This window comes from Saccopteryx leptura, chromosome 2 (genome assembly GCF_036850995.1).
Source record: "Saccopteryx leptura isolate mSacLep1 chromosome 2, mSacLep1_pri_phased_curated, whole genome shotgun sequence".
Taxonomy (NCBI): Eukaryota; Metazoa; Chordata; class Mammalia; order Chiroptera; family Emballonuridae; genus Saccopteryx; species Saccopteryx leptura.
This window is the reverse complement of record NC_089504.1, coordinates 4,375,481-4,391,161: the sequence shown is the minus strand read 5'-3', so window position 1 is coordinate 4,391,161 and position 15,681 is coordinate 4,375,481. Positions and strand designations below refer to the sequence as shown.

Genomic DNA, 15,681 nt, shown 5'->3' with positions numbered 1-15,681 from the left:
TGCAGCTAGGGACCCTGGTGAGGCTGGGGGCCCGGGACCTGAGGCCTCCGGGTCAAGTCAGGTCCAGAGCAGTCTGACCGCCTGGAGGAGGGACAGGGGAGTCCTGAGAGCTCAAGGAGGGGCAAGGACGGTGGGCACGGGTGCCCGGCACCCTCTCGCCAAGTCACCATCCCAGCGCTGTGCCACGCACGCAGTCAGTGCGGGCTGAGCAGGGTGGCAGCCCCTCACTTCCCCCTTGTCCCTGGAGTGTCGCCATTGCCCTGGGTGCTCGCTGCACGCAGTCAGTGCGGGCAGAGCAGGGTGGCAGCCCCTCACTTCCCCCCTGTCCCTGGAGTGTCGCCATTGCCCTGGGTGCTCACCTCACGCAGTCAGGTGCGGGCAGAGCAGGGTGGCAGCCCCTCACTTCCCCCCTTGTCCCTGGAGTGTCGCCATTGCCCTGAGTGCTCGCCGGCATCAAGCAGCCGGTGGTGGTGGGAGTTCCCAAATCTCAGACATGCTTTTGGGGGCACGGCCACCCCCACCAGGACTCGGGGTTTCTCCTTCGCTGGGTCCTAAGCTGCGCTCAGCGTTGCCCCAGACCGCCGGCTCCCAGCCTCTCACTTCCCTCATCTCTCTCCAGGCATCAGCAGGTCTCGGAAAGACCCTGTCCCCAAAGCCCCTGTGGCCACACGGGGGGGCCTGACCACTGCTGCCCCCTCCACACCCACTGCTTGGGCCCCCATGGCCCCCAGCACCCCACAGCCCACAGGTGGGTGCCCAGGTACAGCCCAGATGCCCTGCCATCCCTACGTCCTGCCGAGTCCCCGCCGTCTCTGTGACGTGGGAGGGTGCTGGGGGCACCTGTCCTGGGGACGCAGGGGCCTGGCCCTTAGTAGAGAATGCTAGAACCCAACAGCCACAAGCACGTGGGGCCTTACTGTCACTGGGCCCCGACCAGGGGGTTCAGGGCTCCCTTTGAAATCCTGAATCTTCTTCCTCCTGCCCCCACCCCCACACACACACGCACTGCTGAGGAGGGCACTGAGCCCAGCATGGCCAAAGGACAGGGTGACCTAGCAGTAGAGGCCCAGTGACAGCAAGTCCACACAGCTTACCCCAAGACAGGACCTGTCCCCAGCGGGACTCCTGCTCTGCGCCCCGCCCTCCCTGGCCACCCGCACCTCGCTCTGCCCCGAGCCCCCAGCCCCGAGCCCCGCAGCAGCCCGCCCTGCGTGGACACTCAGGGTTAGCCAGGAAGGCAGGCCAGAGGGCGACTCCGAGCCAGGCTTTAAGAATCTGGGCTGCTGGGCGTGTTGGGGCTGAACACGGGCAGAGCCTGGCCAGGGTCTGGCTTCCTGCCCCCCATCAGCCAGAGCAGCCACTCCCTGGGGTCCGCAGCCGCAGAGAGGAGCGGCGACACCCGCTCTCCGGGTCTTACTCCCCTCCAAAGGCTGACCGGTCTGTGCTCAGGGTTGGGGGCCGGGGTGGCCCTCTGCTCTCCCCCGGGGTCTCTCGGGACTCTGCCCACCTTCCCAGGGGGTCCCAGGGATCGGGGGCTGGTCCTTCCCTTCTTCCTCCCTTCTCCTGGGGGGCGCTTGCAGGAGGCAGGGCCTAGTCCAGAGAGTTGAGGATTTCAGGGGGCCTCTTGGCCCAGGATCGTCTTTGGGGTGGAGAATGGAGGCAGGGGTTCACTCTGGAAATTCAGACATAAGTTGGGTTGGGCGCCTAAGATGTGTGCTCTTTTTTTTTTTTTTTTCTGAGCCTGTGATAGGAACAAAAGTAGTCACAGTGAGTGCTGTCTGCCTGTGCACAGCGGCGTCTGGGCAGGAGGCAGGGGGCAGGAGGCAGGGGGCAGGAGGCAGGGAGCTCTCTCCTGCACACACACATGCGCTCACAGCTGGGAAGGAGGAGGTCTGCAGCCGGGGCGGCGCGCAGAGACACGGCAGGGCTTGCACGGCGAGGAGCAGGCAGGCACTTCTTCCTGCAGGCCGTACTGGTCAGTGAGGTCGTGGTCAGCTTTGCGTCCTGAGCCCGGCGCCCGGCAGCAGGGCCTTAGGGCAGAAGGCGGTTGTAGGGTGACAGCCGGTGACCCGAGGTGCCCATGTCTAGGGGTCGTCGCCCCTCTTCAGCAACTGAAGTCCATGCCTGGGCCCCCAGGGACCCCAACAGTCCCCGCAGCTGATGGAGACGGGCCCCTGCTGGGCTCCCAGCTCCCGGAGACGGAGTGGCTGTCTCCCCGGTCCCATGGGAAAGGGTGTTAAGGCCGAGGCAAACCCAGTAAAACCCGTAAGACCTGGGTTTTACAGCATGTAAATTACCTCAATAAAGCTGCTTGACAAGAAAAAAGAAATGCAAGCAGCAGCTGCTAAGGTAACAGGATTACCGAGGCACCCGGGCAGCACTGGACCTCGGGGCTCAAGGACTCCGGGTGCTGCCGGCCTGCCCGCCGCCCAGCGCTGTCACCCTGCGGCCTCAGGGGCCCATGCAGTGGGGCCGTCATTCAGACCTAGCTTGCATAGCTCCCCCGACACCGAGGGAACAGACGGGGCCTCCATCTGGCCTTGGCACAGGACACAGGCCCCTGCGAGAGCCTTCTTCCCGCACACCTGAGCCTGTCCCCAGGGAGCCCGGGGCAGCCTTCCCCGGCCCCAGGTCCCAGTCCCACGGAGGGTCCCGCGTCCGCAGCTGCCTCCGCACAGGTGCTTTGGGCTCTGTGGCCAGAGTCCGGCTGGGCCCGTGATCCCCCGGCCCAGATGTTTCTCCTTCATGCCAGGGTCAAGCTGCCAGGCGGGAAGGGCCCTCCCGACCACTAATCCTCTCCCCCAGGAGGGTGCAGGGAGCTCGGCTCTGGAGCCAGAAGCCTTCAGGCAGGTTTTAGTGCGGCTCTAATTAAGCCCTTGCCAGTCGGGGCCCCGCGGCTCCCTCTCCTCATTGAACAACGCAGTAATGTCAATTTGATACCCAGAGGCTCCCGGCTCGAAAGTCTCCCACACTTTTCAGCGGCGAGATTTCCTTGTTCTTTCCCCACCAGCCCGCCTCCCGCGTCATCCCTTCAGAAGCGGAAAGAACCCGACTTCTTCCCTGTCTGTCCCTCTGGGTCTGCCCTTTGAAATTCACCGCAGAGTGAGCGGGCCCTGGTGGGGCCGGCCAGTGCTTTCCCAGGCTGCCCTTCCGCTTGGTCTTGGAGGCAGCACTGTGGCATTTGGGGGTTGACTTACGTTGGGGTCCCTGGTGAAAATGGGCCCACACGAGAGGGGTCAGAGGGAAGTTGGCCGGGGAGGCAGGCAGGACCCTTCTGGACGTGTTGGATGTCTTGGTCAGAACACACCCCCCCTTTACAGCCATGAGCTGGAGACCTCAGCACAGAGAGGCTGGGGCCCAGGTATGGGACTCGGTAACACTTGGCCCATCAGTGGGAACGGGACCCACTGGGAGGGTAGGAGGATGCCGCAGTCAGGTGTCCCGCTGAGAAGGGACTGCCCGAAGTGTGCAGACTCCCGGGCATGGAGCGCCCCCCCCCCTCTGGCTTCCAGCCCATGAGTGTCCACTGCAGGCTGCCGTAGGCTAGACGCTGCCTCTGCTGTAGATTTGGACCCAGTTCTATTTGGCCAGCGTAGATAGAGTCGCTTCTTACAGTGCTGCTTCTGACAAGGGACCTGTGGGGCGTGATGCCTCAGTGTGTCCCCACCACACCCCACCCCGAGCCCCGGGCATGACTTGGTTTCTCTTCTTCTTTCCCCCAAGAGTGGATCAGGCCATCGTCAGCAGCCCCCCGAGGGGGGAGCCCCCCCTGGCCCCAGGTGTCCTCCCGTGCAAAAGGTATTAGGGGGGATCTTCTTCTTAGACCCACAGGCCCTGCCCTCTTAGTGGAGATAGCAGGTGTGCGTGGCGGGGACCTGGGGTGGGAGGGGCGCTGACGGGAGGGGCTGGAGAGCTCTACGTGCCCCACACCTAGCTCTTACCTACTTCGGGTCAGGGTGACATCGCCAAACTGCACGCCCAAGGGCTTCAGAGCCAAGCAGAGAACCCTCTCTGTGGGCAGTGATGGGGCTCAGAGTGTCAGGGCTTCCCGCAGGAGGGTGACTATGAGGAGACAACAAGAGAAGGAAGCACGCTCCTTCCCAGCAGCAGGACCAGTGGGGCACAGGCTTGGCGGGGGGCTGGCCGTGAGCAGGCCACCTGGCAAAGTGGAAGGTGTGCTGGTTAAAAAGGGGCTGGGGGTAGGGGTGGGGAAGGGAAGGCCCTCGCACCAGGCCAAGAGCCTCATTCTCTGACTGCAGCAGGAAGCGACAGGCCTGGCTTGTTTGTCGCCGTAGATAGACACGCACAGGAGGCACACAGGACCTGCCCGAGCCTCCAAGAAGCTCCCCTGTTCCCTGGACGATAGACTTGAATGCCCTGTTAGGCAGCGTCCCTGTCCTGGGTCCCCAACTCCATTCCCCTCCAGCTCCAGCTCTGGGCAGTGAACAGGGCTCTGAGCGCCCTCTGCTGGTTCCCCTCCAGCTCCAGCTCTGGGCAGTGAACAGGGCTCTGAGCGCCCTCTGCTGGTTCCCCTCCAGCTCCAGCTCTGGGCAGTGAACAGGGCTCTGAGCGCCCTCTGCTGGTTCCCCTCCAGTTCCAGCTCTGGGCAGTGAACAGGGCTCTGAGCGCCCTCTGCTGGTTCCCCTCCAGCTCCAGCTCTGGGCAGTGAACAGGGCTCTGAGCGCCCTCTGCTGGTTCCCCTCCAGCTCCAGCTCTGGGCAGTGAACAGGGCTCTGAGCGCCCTCTGCTGGTTCCCCTCCAGCTCCAGCTCTGGGCAGTGAACAGGGCTCTGAGCGCCCTCTGCTGGTTCCCCTCCAGCTCCAGCTCTGGGCAGTGAACAGGGCTCTGAGCGCCCTCTGCTGGTTCCCCTCCAGTTCCAGCTCTGGGCAGTGAACAGGGCTCTGAGCGCCCTCTGCTGGTTCTCCTCCAGCTCCAGCTCTGGGCAGTGAACAGGGCTCTGAGCGCCCTCTGCTGGCAGGAGGTTTCGGAGCCAGAACCATAATTTTGAGTGAGTTTCTAGGAACCGGGAGGCCCTGAGCCAGTCCTCTGGGGTGCTGGTGCTGGCGCTGGTGCTGGTGCTGGCGCTGGCAGGAGCTGGCTGGGGGTCCAGAGGCTCCCGGGGGAAGCCAAAGGGACGATGCTCTCGGCAGGCTCACCCACAAATGTGCTCGTGGCTCCACAACACCAGCCAGTAGGGAATGGGGAGAGTCAAGGCCTCGCTTTGGCTGGAGCAGGGAGACTGCTTCAGAAAGGAAGGCAGGTGCCAGCGTCTGGCCTGCAGGCTCAGACTCTGGCTGTGATGCTCTCGGGGGTCTGGGAGGGGACGTGGGAGCAGGAGGAGGAGCAATGTTTTCAGTCCCTCACGTCACAAAACCATCCAGCTCCGTGCGTCACGTTCGGTGGGGACACTGGAGTGGGGGCGTCACTTGGGAGGGTGGGTCCAGCGGGGGGTGGAGCTGGTCTCCGAGTGGGGGACAAAGGTGGGGAGGGTCTGCATGCTCCTGGGTGTGCTCTGTCGCCTCCATCTGAGCAGGTGGCCCCGCTGCCCCCGGGCATGCCAGGCTCCTTGGGCGCCCCTGCCGGGCGGGCCCTTCCCAGGCCCGACAGCCTGTCCCAGGCAGCTAGACTGACTACTACTGACTCACGGACGAGTTGGTCTCTCATCTCTCCAAGCTGCGGGCACCTTCACCGCTGCCCCCGGGCATGCCAGGCTCCTTGGGCGCCCCTGCCGGGCGGGCCCTTCCCAGACCTGACAGCCTGTCCCAGGCAGCTAGACTGACTACTACTGACTCATGGACGAGTTGGTCTCTCATCTCTCCAAGCTGCGGGCACCTCCACCGCTGCCCCCGTCCCCACCAAGGCCTCCAAACCCTTCCAGCTCAGGCCCAAATCTCCTCACGTGATCCCTATTGAAGAATTCCCAGGTAAGAGGAAGGCCCCAGGGCCGGACAGTCCTCCCCCACCTCCCCCCACCTCGGCTGGGAGAAAAATGAGGCAAGCCCGGAGGAGGGAGACCAGGCTCAGCGGCCCCCCCCCAAGGGCTCTGAGCAGCTGGGTCAAGGTGAAACGGAGCCTGTCCTCCCTGCAGTCCTCCCTCCCCAAGGGAGCTGGGAGCGCTGTGAGTCAGAGGCACAGTGGGCAGCACAGGGCTGGCAGAGCAGCTGCCAGAAATAACTGGTCCCTGCTCCCCCGGGAGGTGTGGCCCAGGGGCTCGTCTCGGTTGAAGCAAGATCTGGGACGCAGGGGTCACCAGTACTACCTGGGACACTTGTAGGGCGCCTTGCCTTCTCCCTGGAGTGACAAGGTGAAGGCGGCAGGTCCAGGGGGCCCCTCTCCTCCTGGGCACGTCTCAGAGGCTCACTTCTCCGAGGCCCCCCACGCCGTGGACCCCAGACCCCTGGCCGTCCCTCCCTTTCCCATCACAGAAGGGAGTTGGGTCCTCTAGAGATAACACAGATGGTATTTCAGGAGGGTGGTTAGCCACATTGGTTACTGATTCCTGGGGGTATTCAGCTTCGTAGGAGGGACACCGAGAAATGGCCCCACTTCTTGCGTCAGGGAAAGCGACCCTCCTCACCAAACCCCACCCTGCATGAGGTTGTAGAATCTACCTCTGAGCCGCGGGGCCTTGCCCCAGGGCTCACAGGACCTGCTCAGTCCCTGGAGGAGACAGCAGGTTGGTAAGGACTGGCTGTCCGCCAGCCAGGCAGGCACTGGGCCTGGACCAGGCACAGACGAAGCACCTGGGCCCTCTGGTGTTAATCAGATTTGCCGAACAGCTCAGGCTAATAAGGAAAGGCTGTGCAGGTGCTGTTTTTCCTTCCAACTGTATATTTTCCAAAGCAGCACGGGGAGGAAGCTTCTGGCCCTTTCCATCCCATCCAGTGTTCATGCATGCATCTGTCCTCACTGTGGGGACACAGCGGTGAGCACCATGAGCCCAGGCACCGCCCTCCCTGAGCTCACAGTCTGATGGCATGAACCGTCCTCCCTGCACGAATCATTTCTAATCACCCTGGCATCTCCTGGCCATCCTTGCTAAGAGCCCCTCACCCTGGCACCCAGCAGGTACTGCCCACTGGCCCTCCCTGGATCCTGGCCACAGGGCCAGGTGGGGGCTCGTGGGCGGGGCCCACACTGGTTCTCCTGGGGCCTCAAAGCCTGCCGACAGGTCTCTTCCCCAATCGCGGTCCAGGGCGCCGGCCTCCCTGTGCCAGGTGCCACACCCTGTGTGTCCTGGGGCGGGTCCTTCCTCTCTCTGTGCCTCAGTTTTCCTGAATGCACGGGGGAGGGGGCGGCAGGAAGGCACAGTCTCCCCTTGACTCACCAACCCTTGGTGTTTCTCGCGCTCGGCTGGCCCAGACTGCGAGTGCTACGGCCACTCCAACCGCTGCAGCTACATCGACTTCCTCAACGTGGTGACCTGCGTCAGCTGCAAGCACAACACGCGCGGCCAGCACTGCCAGCACTGCCGCCTGGGCTTCTACCGCAACGGCTCCGCCGAGCTGGACGACGAGAACGTGTGCATCGGTGAGCAGTGCCCGGGGCTGCGCGCGGGGGCGGGCGCGCGGGGGCTGAGCAGTGGGCATTGGAATCCCCCAGGGAGGCTGTGGGCATTCCTGTCCGAGGCCCACTCCAGCTGGCCTCTGTCCAACAGAAGCCTCCAGAATCTGCTCTGTTAATCAAGTCGCCACTCGGGTCTCCCCTCCCCCCACCCGCGAGGCAGCACTGGAGTCTCAGAGCCCCCGGTTGGGGGTCAAAGGCTGGTTCTAGTGCTTGTTTTGCTGTGTGCATTTGGGCAGGGAGCCTCCCTTCTTCGGGCCTCAGTTCCTTTGTAACGTCAGGAGGTGGATCCGATCAAGGGTTTTCAACGCCTTCTCTGTGGTCAAAGTCACAAAATTCTCAAATGAGGTTCTTATAAGGCTGCCCTCCACCCACAGTGGTATGTTTTTCCAAGCTCTGCTCCAGACCTGGCTTTGGGGACCCTGGGCCTGGGCAGAGACAGGCCCTGCCAAAAGGACAGCGACGTGGCTCCCAAAAAACACCCACCAGCCTGGAAGGGTTGCCCTTGATTCCAGCGCAGGCAGCACCGTGCCCATCCCCCAGGCCAGCTCTGACTTGGAAGAGGAGGGGCTGCCCACAAAGCTGGAGCTGTCTGTCTGAATTACAACAGCGGCCTTCAGATAATCCCATCAACTCGAAAGTGATCCAAACAGAATTGTGCTGCTGTCAGGCGGGCCAGCTGCAGGGAAAGGGCCAGGCCTCTGGATCGGATTAGAGGCACCCCTAACCCACGTGCCCTCCTCCTGCAGCGACTGTCTGCCTTAACTCCCGGGGCCCAGCACTGGGCTTCCGGGATTCCCTGATTGGGGACATTTGCTCCTCCCGCAGAACAGGGGCCCCAGGAAACCTACTGGGGAGGATTAAGGGGCAGCTAAAGGCTGCTCCTCCCCCAGCCCAGGGCCTCTGCTGAGGCTCCTCCCACCTGTCAGAGCCACAGCTCTTTGGAGCTGGGAGGGATCAGCACCGCTCCAGTACAGATGTGGAGACTGAGGCCCAGAGAGGGGAACAATCTTTCCTGGGCCACACAGCACGGGGGCCCAGGAAGAGGAAGGGAAGGGTTGCCAGGAAACAGAAGTGGTTCTTCCCTGAGATTTGGACACCCCAGTAGCTCCCACCCGCTGTCCAGCCTCGGGCTCACGCAGACACGGTGTGGGGAGCATGGCCCAGCATTGCAGAGGCCAGGCTGGGAGGAACACGGAGCCGGGCGGGGTGGGGTCCGTGTCCACAAGTCCCCTGACCGCACACGGTGCACCTGTCTGTCCAGAGTGTAACTGCAACCAAATAGGCTCTGTGCACGATCGGTGCAACGAGACCGGCTTCTGCGAGTGCCGCGAGGGCGCAGCGGGGCCCAAGTGCGACGACTGCCTCCCCACACACTACTGGCGCCAGGGCTGCTACCGTGAGTGCGCGCCTGCGGCGGGCGTGGGGGACGCGGGGTGCCGAGCTGCCGGGGCAGGGGCCCGCGGGTAGGCGGGGTTCTGGGCGTGGCCTGAAGTTGCCGGAGGCAGGGTCGGGGACGGTGGGCGGGGCCAGGTGGGGGCGGGGCCTGTGTGGCTGGGGAGAGGGTCGGGGTCTGGTGGGAAGCACGGAGAGGTCGAGCGTGGGTTGCTTGGGAAGGGAGTTGGAGGCCGAGTGGGAGCTCGGGGCCGGTTAGAGTTGTCCGAGGAGATGGCCGGGGGGGAGACCCGGTGTTAGCCGAGGAGAGAGGGTGGGAGGGCGCTCCAGGCACGTGGAGCGGCCGAGGCCAGCGCCCAGGGCCTTGGGGAGCCAGGAGGGCAGGAAGTAGGCAGGGCCAGGTCCCCAGGCCGCTATTAACCATCAGTCGGGGCCCTTTCGCACCCAGTGCGCCCTGAGCCTCCAACACTCCCCTGGTTTAGGCCACCACCCGAGTTAACTGCCCCTCCGCCCCGCAGCCAACGTGTGCGACGACGACCAGCTGCTCTGCCAGAACGGCGGCACCTGCGTGCAGAACCAGCGCTGCGCCTGCCCGCGCGGCTACGCCGGCCTGCGCTGCGAGCAGCCCCGCTGCGACCCCGCCGCCGAGGACGGCGGCCTGGACTGCGACCGCGCGCCCGGGGCCGCGCCGCGCCTCGCCACCCTGCTCAGCTGCCTGCTGCTGCTGGGGCTGGTCGCCCACCTGGGCTGCTGAGCTCGCCCGAGGCCCCGCGGCCGGCGAAGGCAGGGCCGCGCCGTGCGCCCTGAGTGCTGCCCCGGGCCGGGCCGGGCCGGCGGCGAGAAGGGGGCGGACGGAGCTGCTCCCAGGTGCTACTCAGCAGCGTCCCCGGCTCTCCGCCCACCACGTCCGTGGCCCCCGTCCCCGCCCCGGCACTGCTGCAGGGGGCGCTGTGGGGTCTTGGCCCCTGCGAGTTTTTGGTCTTAGTTTTTTCTATTTCCTGCCGTCCCGTTCCCCCTTTTTTTTTATTTTTGGCTGGTGGTGAGACAAGGGGTGGGGGAAACGCTGCTCACCCAATACCCCAGGTATACACACCCCCACGACTGTTGCGGACACCCCTGCGCCTGTCCCTGGCCCACCTTCAGCCAGTGGACCCAAACTCCAGTTGCCTACAACTCCAGTCGCTGACTTCTCTTTTATATTCTTTCTCGGTTTTCCTTTGCGACCCACCAGACCCCAGGCCAGAGGAGACCTGGTGACCAAGGAGCTCACCGCCTGGGGGAGGGAGTTAGGAAGCAGGGTTGGGAGGGCTGGAAACGTTGTTTTGCAGAGAACTATTTTTGTTTGTATTAACCGTCCCCTGTAAGAAGGGACAGGGGCGGGACGCTGGTCACCACAGGGTGGTTGATGGTGGATAACTGGACAGAGTAAAGAATCTGTTCACTGCTGCCTCCGGGGCCTGTTTCCTGTGTTCATTTGGGACTTAAAGAGGAGGCCACAAAACAGCCTTAAACGATGTCACTATCAGGCCGTATCCCCTCCCCCCCTTCTGTGAGGAGACCAGGCAACCCCCCCCCCCCACACACACACACAGGCATGGCTGGGAGAGCTCTCACTGCTTGGCCCGGTGTGGCCCTGCCGGTGACCCACATGGTACCCAAACTTGGGAGGTTGTCTCCATCCTTTCACTAAAAACAAAGCAAAACAAAAACCAGTTTGTCTCTTCCTCAGCTGTCCTCACATTTAAAAGCACGTGGTAGACATCGAGGGTTCTGGTGCACCGTGACTCCCAGGCTCTGTGCTAGATGTCAGAATGGCTGTGTGGTCTCAGGCCCAGTGTCTGCAGCTGCCGCCTCCTCCCAGAGCCCACTGCTGGCCAGAGTCCTGAGATGGGCACAGGAGGGATGGCCAAGGGGCCGCAGGGGTGGTGCAGGAGTCTTGAGAGAAAATTCTGAAGGATGGGGCCTATCAAAGGGCGCCCTTTGCTAGGGAGGGTGCCCCTGTTTCCAGCCCTTGGGGGTATCACCCAGGTCTCCCTCCCCACCTACTTACTTCCTTGCAACCTGCAAATGTCCCAGGGCCAGTGACCTGGTCTGGCTCCTTGTTACTCCTTCAGACCCTCCTGCGGTCACTCTGGCACCTGCTTCTGCCCGCGGCAGCCTGCAGCCACTGTCCTGGCCGCTCTGATCTGCCCCACTCCCTCAAGTCCCCACGCTGATGCTCAGACCAGGTTTAACAAATCCTGGCCTTGAGAATGATGAGGTTACAGCACAGCGAAGGAGGGGGATGGTAATGTGACTGGCTGAATTTCAGGGTCGCTGCCCCCCACTTAGCTCCACCCAGTGCCAGCTTGCAGGAGTCAGCTCCCAGTCCCCAGAGAAGTGCCTTCTGTCTGGTCCCTGTGACCCCACCTCCTTCCTTCCTCACTGACTGAACCCACACTGCCCAGCTGGAATAAAAGGTGTCTGGGCCCTTGTGCACAGGAGTGGCAATGGGACACAGTTCTGGCCAATGAGATGTGAGCAGGAGTAATGGGTGGGGCTCCCAGAAAGTTCTTTAGGGACCTCCCCTCCCTCCACTCCACACCAAGCCTCAGTTGGCCCAGGTCTGGGTCCTGCCCCCCCCCCTGCCCCTATGGCTTGGTCAGCGGGGCTAGGGGAGGCCTCCTGGGAACCCTGGGTATGAGAGACACGGGGCGGAAGGAGGGGCGCCAGGAAACTGGAAGCGGCTCCCCTGAGGAGCCAGCAGAGCTGGGGACCAGCCCTGGTTGCCAACTTCCTAATGTGTGAGAAAAAAAATAAACCTTGACGTGATTAAAAACTGGAACCTGGGCATTCTGTTACCTACAGACTTACCAGTTCCTAAGTTACAGGTTCTGCCTACCCAGCATCCAGGCCCCGAGTCCACTGAGACCGGATGGACGTATACCCGTCCTCCCGGGGCCGGTCCCCGGTGTCCACGGCCCAACACGGACACTGAATTCCAGGAGCGTCAGGCCCAGGAGTCAGGGTGCTGCCTCCAGCCACCTCTTCCCAGGACAGGACACGCCTGCACCCTCCACCTGTAAATGAGCTCGGGAGGGGTGGCTGCCTCAAGGCAAATAGCCTGTAAACGCAGGCTGCCATCTGTGCATACACCGTGCAGGGCTCTCCTGGGGAAGTGTGCCCCCACGGGGCTCCCCGCGGGTGGTGTGCGGAGGGTGCTGTGGGCTCCCACAGAGGAGCTCTGGGCCAGACACCAACAGCTTCCACTGCAAATACACACCTTTGTGTCACTCTGGGTGTGTCCCCAGAAGTCTCCAGAAGGTCTGGAGCAGCGGGTCCTCGGTGGCTGCACTGTCCCCCCTGACCTCTCCCGGCCAGACCAGTGCTGTGTCAGCTTCCCTGGGACTAGTCTTTCTGCAGACGAGGGCCAGGGAGGTGGAGCGCGTCGTAAATCAGAGTGGCAGCCCCAGTCCCCGAGGAGGAGCCTCAGCCCTGACCTCAGCCGAAGGCTGGGGGAGAGTTGCCAGTGGCCATTTGGAAAACTGACATCTTCCAGGCAGCTGAAAAGGAGAAAACAAGGTGAGTGGAGCCCAAAGTCACAGCCCAGCCTCTTCTGAGATGGTGTGCCCTTGTCCCCAGAGCTGTTTTGACTTCTGGTTCTGAGATGTAAATAGGAGAAGGCTCCCGCCTGGCTGACTGGCTCAGCGGTAAAGCGTCAGCCCGGTGTGTGGAAGTCCTGAGTTCGATTACCAGCCAGGGCACACAGGAGAAGTGTCCATCTGCTTCTCCACCCCTCCCCTCTCCTTCCTCTCTGTTTCTCTCTTCCCCTCCCAGAGCCAAGGCTCCATTGGAGCAAAGTTGGCCCGGGCGCTGAGGATGGCTCCATGGCCTCCACCTCAGGCGCTAGAATGGCTTTGATTGCAACAGAGCAACGCCCCAGATGGGCAGAGCATCGCCCCCTGGTGGGCATGCCGGGTGGATCCCGGTTGGGTGTGTGTAGGAGAGTCTGTCTTTGCCTCCCAGCTTCTCACTTCAGAAACACACACACACACACACACACACACACACAAGAAGGCTCCCATTTCACAGCCTGGATAAGACAGCCAGTCAGACACATGGACACAGTTAACCAGGACAGCTTTCTCCACCTAGGGCTGGATAATTTTGGGGGGGAGGGGTCTGTCGTGTGCACTGTAAGGTGTTTGCAGCATCCCTGGCCTGGAGCCACTAGATGCCAGCAGTACCTCCCCTCCCCCATGTGATTTAACCAAAAGTCCCTCAGACATTGCAGACTGGGAGCAAACTTGCCCCAGGCTGAGAACTGCTGAGGCATACCCATTTTACAGAAAGTGGAGGCTAGGAGAGGGGACAGAACTTGCCTGAAGTCCCACCAGCTAATAAGTCAATGAGAGGTGACTCCAGACCAATGGTTTCACCCAGACAGTGCCCCAGGCCGGCAGCATCCCCTGGGGTTGGACTCCTACCTCTCCTGTCCCCTCCCCCCACCCACTGCAGCCAGGGGCCTAGAGAGCCAGGCTTCCTCCTAATGGCTTTGCTGTTAGAGGAAGCCCCGCCCCAGGCAGCCTCGCCCCTGCCCCGCCTCTCCCTCTGAATAGGCAGACTGCTGAGTCTGCGGTTCAGTCGCCTCCTCCGCCCAGCGGTCCAGTACCCAGGGCTTTATGAGCACCAGGGGAGCAGCTCCCAGCAGGCCGGCTGGCGGGTCAGGGCAGGGAGGAAGGGGGGGCTCACCCACGCCTGCACCCCTGCCCTGGTCCCAGCAATACTCCGGCCAGAATTAAGGGAGAAGGCCAAGGAAAGAAAAGCTTTACATGCTATTTTTTCCTTTTCAAAACACAAATCACAGCCTTAGGGAAGTGAGAAATCTAGAAAGGGAAGATGATAATTTTTTTTTTTACAGAGACAGAGAGAGGGATAGACAGGAACAGAGAAAGATGAGAAGCATCAATCATCAGTTTTTCATTGTGACACCTTAGTTGTTCATTGATTACTTTCTCATATGTGCCTTGACCGTGGGCCTTCAGCAGACCGAGTGACCCCTTGCTCGAGCCAGCGACCTTGGGCCAAGCTGGTGAGCTTTTTTGCTCAAACCAGATGAGCCCGTGCTCAAATTGGCGACCTTGGGGTCTCGAACCTGGGTCCTCCGCATCCCAGTCCAATGCTCTATCCACTGCGCCACCGCCTGGTCAGGCGATGATAATTTTTAAATTAAAATCACCCACAATTCTCCATCCAGAATAACTGTTAATATTTTGATACATCTCTAGTACTTTTCCATAAAACACAGCCACATGCGGACAAGTCCCCAGCAGCTGCTGAGCCCGGGCAAAGCTCTGTGCCGAGGCCTGACACCTCTGCTTCAAGGACGCTGCCCGGAGCCGCTGTCCGGCTGAGCACGCTGGGCTCCCAGTGTCCTGGTCACAGAGCTGAGATTCCACGCCCAAAGGCAACTGGGGGTGATTTAGGCAGAAAAGGAGGTTACCCGAAGGACCTCAGGACCCCAGACACACTATGGGGAAGCTAGATTCATAGAGCGGGCCCAGGCAGCCAGAGCAGCACCCAGCACCCTGCCCACAGCAGTCAGCGGGCTCCGCCCCTGCAGCCTGCATGCAGTCCCCAAGCCAGTCTCCAGCTGGCAGCCCTGCCTGCCTCGCCAACCCGTGTCCCCTCCCTCACGTGGGCCCAAAGAAATGACAATGCAGCACAGAGAGGGGAGGCAAGTTGCCCAAGGTCACACAGCCCAAAAGAGGCAGAGTCCAGATGCAAAACCAGTCTCCGCACAGATGCCCAGGCTTGTAACAGAGCCTGAGTGCTCCTTTTCCCGACGCCGTTTTAAACAGTAACAGCCTAATCCTGCACACACGCTCGGCAGCCTGCCTGTAACATTTAGCAATGTGTCCTGAACACCAAAGATCTTTGAAGAAAGGCTGCAGCAGTCCATCCCCGGGTTTCCCGTCCTTCCTCCTGCCTCTTCCCCACCAGAGCCCGGGGTCTGCTGGGGGCAGGCTTCTGGCTCCTGGCAGACACTTCCCACTGCCCGCCCCCACGCCCCCACGCGTGAGTCTCCATGGCTGTTCCCAGTGGCACAGTTCACAGCTGACCCAGTGCCCACATCTCTGCCCTGAAGGGGACGAGGGTCGCAGGGGCAGAAGGGATGGGGGAAGGGGAGGGGAAGGGGGTCCCAGGGGCAGAAGGGATGGGGGAAGGGGAGGGGAAGGGGGTCCCAGGGGCAGAAAGGGTGGGGGAAGGGGAAGGGGGTCCCAGGGGCAGAAGGGATGGGGGAAGGGGAGGAGAAGGGGGTCCCAGGGGCAGAAAGGATGGGGGAAGGGAAAGGGGGTCCCAGGGGCAGAAGGAATGGGGGAAGGGGAGGGGAAGTCCCAGGGGCAGAAGGGATGGGGGAAGGGGAGGAGAAGGGGGTCCCAGGGGCAGAAAGGATGGGGGAAGGGGAAGGGGGTCCCAGGGGCAGAAGGAATGGGGGAAGGGGAGGGGAAGTCCCAGGGGCAGAAGGGATGGGGGAAGGGGAGGGGAAGGGGGTCCCAGGGGCAGAAGGGATGGGGGAAGGGGAGGAGAAGGGGGTCCCAGGGGCAGAAAGGATGGGGGAAGGGGAAGGGGGTCCCAGGGGCAGAAGGGATGGGGGAAGGGGAGGGGACGAGGGTCCCAGGGGCAGAAGGGATGGGGGAAGGGGAGGGGACGAGGGTCCCAGGGACAGAAGGGATGGGGAAG

General features: G+C 62.5%; 1 protein-coding gene across 4 annotated transcripts in view; it reads left to right on the top strand.

Annotated features, from left to right (window-relative positions):
- The window catches only part of NTNG2 (netrin G2), a 64,351-nt gene extending 53,947 nt beyond the window's left edge, over nucleotides 1-10,404 (top strand). For 2 of the 4 annotated variants that reach the window (XM_066366881.1, XM_066366879.1), the window contains exons 7-12: nucleotides 620-748; nucleotides 3,724-3,798; nucleotides 5,823-5,924; nucleotides 7,363-7,530; nucleotides 8,828-8,962; nucleotides 9,477-10,404. In XM_066366881.1, coding sequence (XP_066222978.1) covers nucleotides 620-748; nucleotides 3,724-3,798; nucleotides 5,823-5,924; nucleotides 7,363-7,530; nucleotides 8,828-8,962; nucleotides 9,477-9,712 — 845 coding nt within the window. In that variant the 3' untranslated portion in view covers nucleotides 9,713-10,404. The remainder of the gene's footprint in view (nucleotides 1-619; nucleotides 749-3,723; nucleotides 3,799-5,822; nucleotides 5,925-7,362; nucleotides 7,531-8,827; nucleotides 8,963-9,476) is intronic. The other 2 variants (XM_066366882.1, XM_066366883.1) reach the window with 2 other exon arrangements.
- Nucleotides 10,405-15,681: the final 5,277 nt, after the last annotated feature.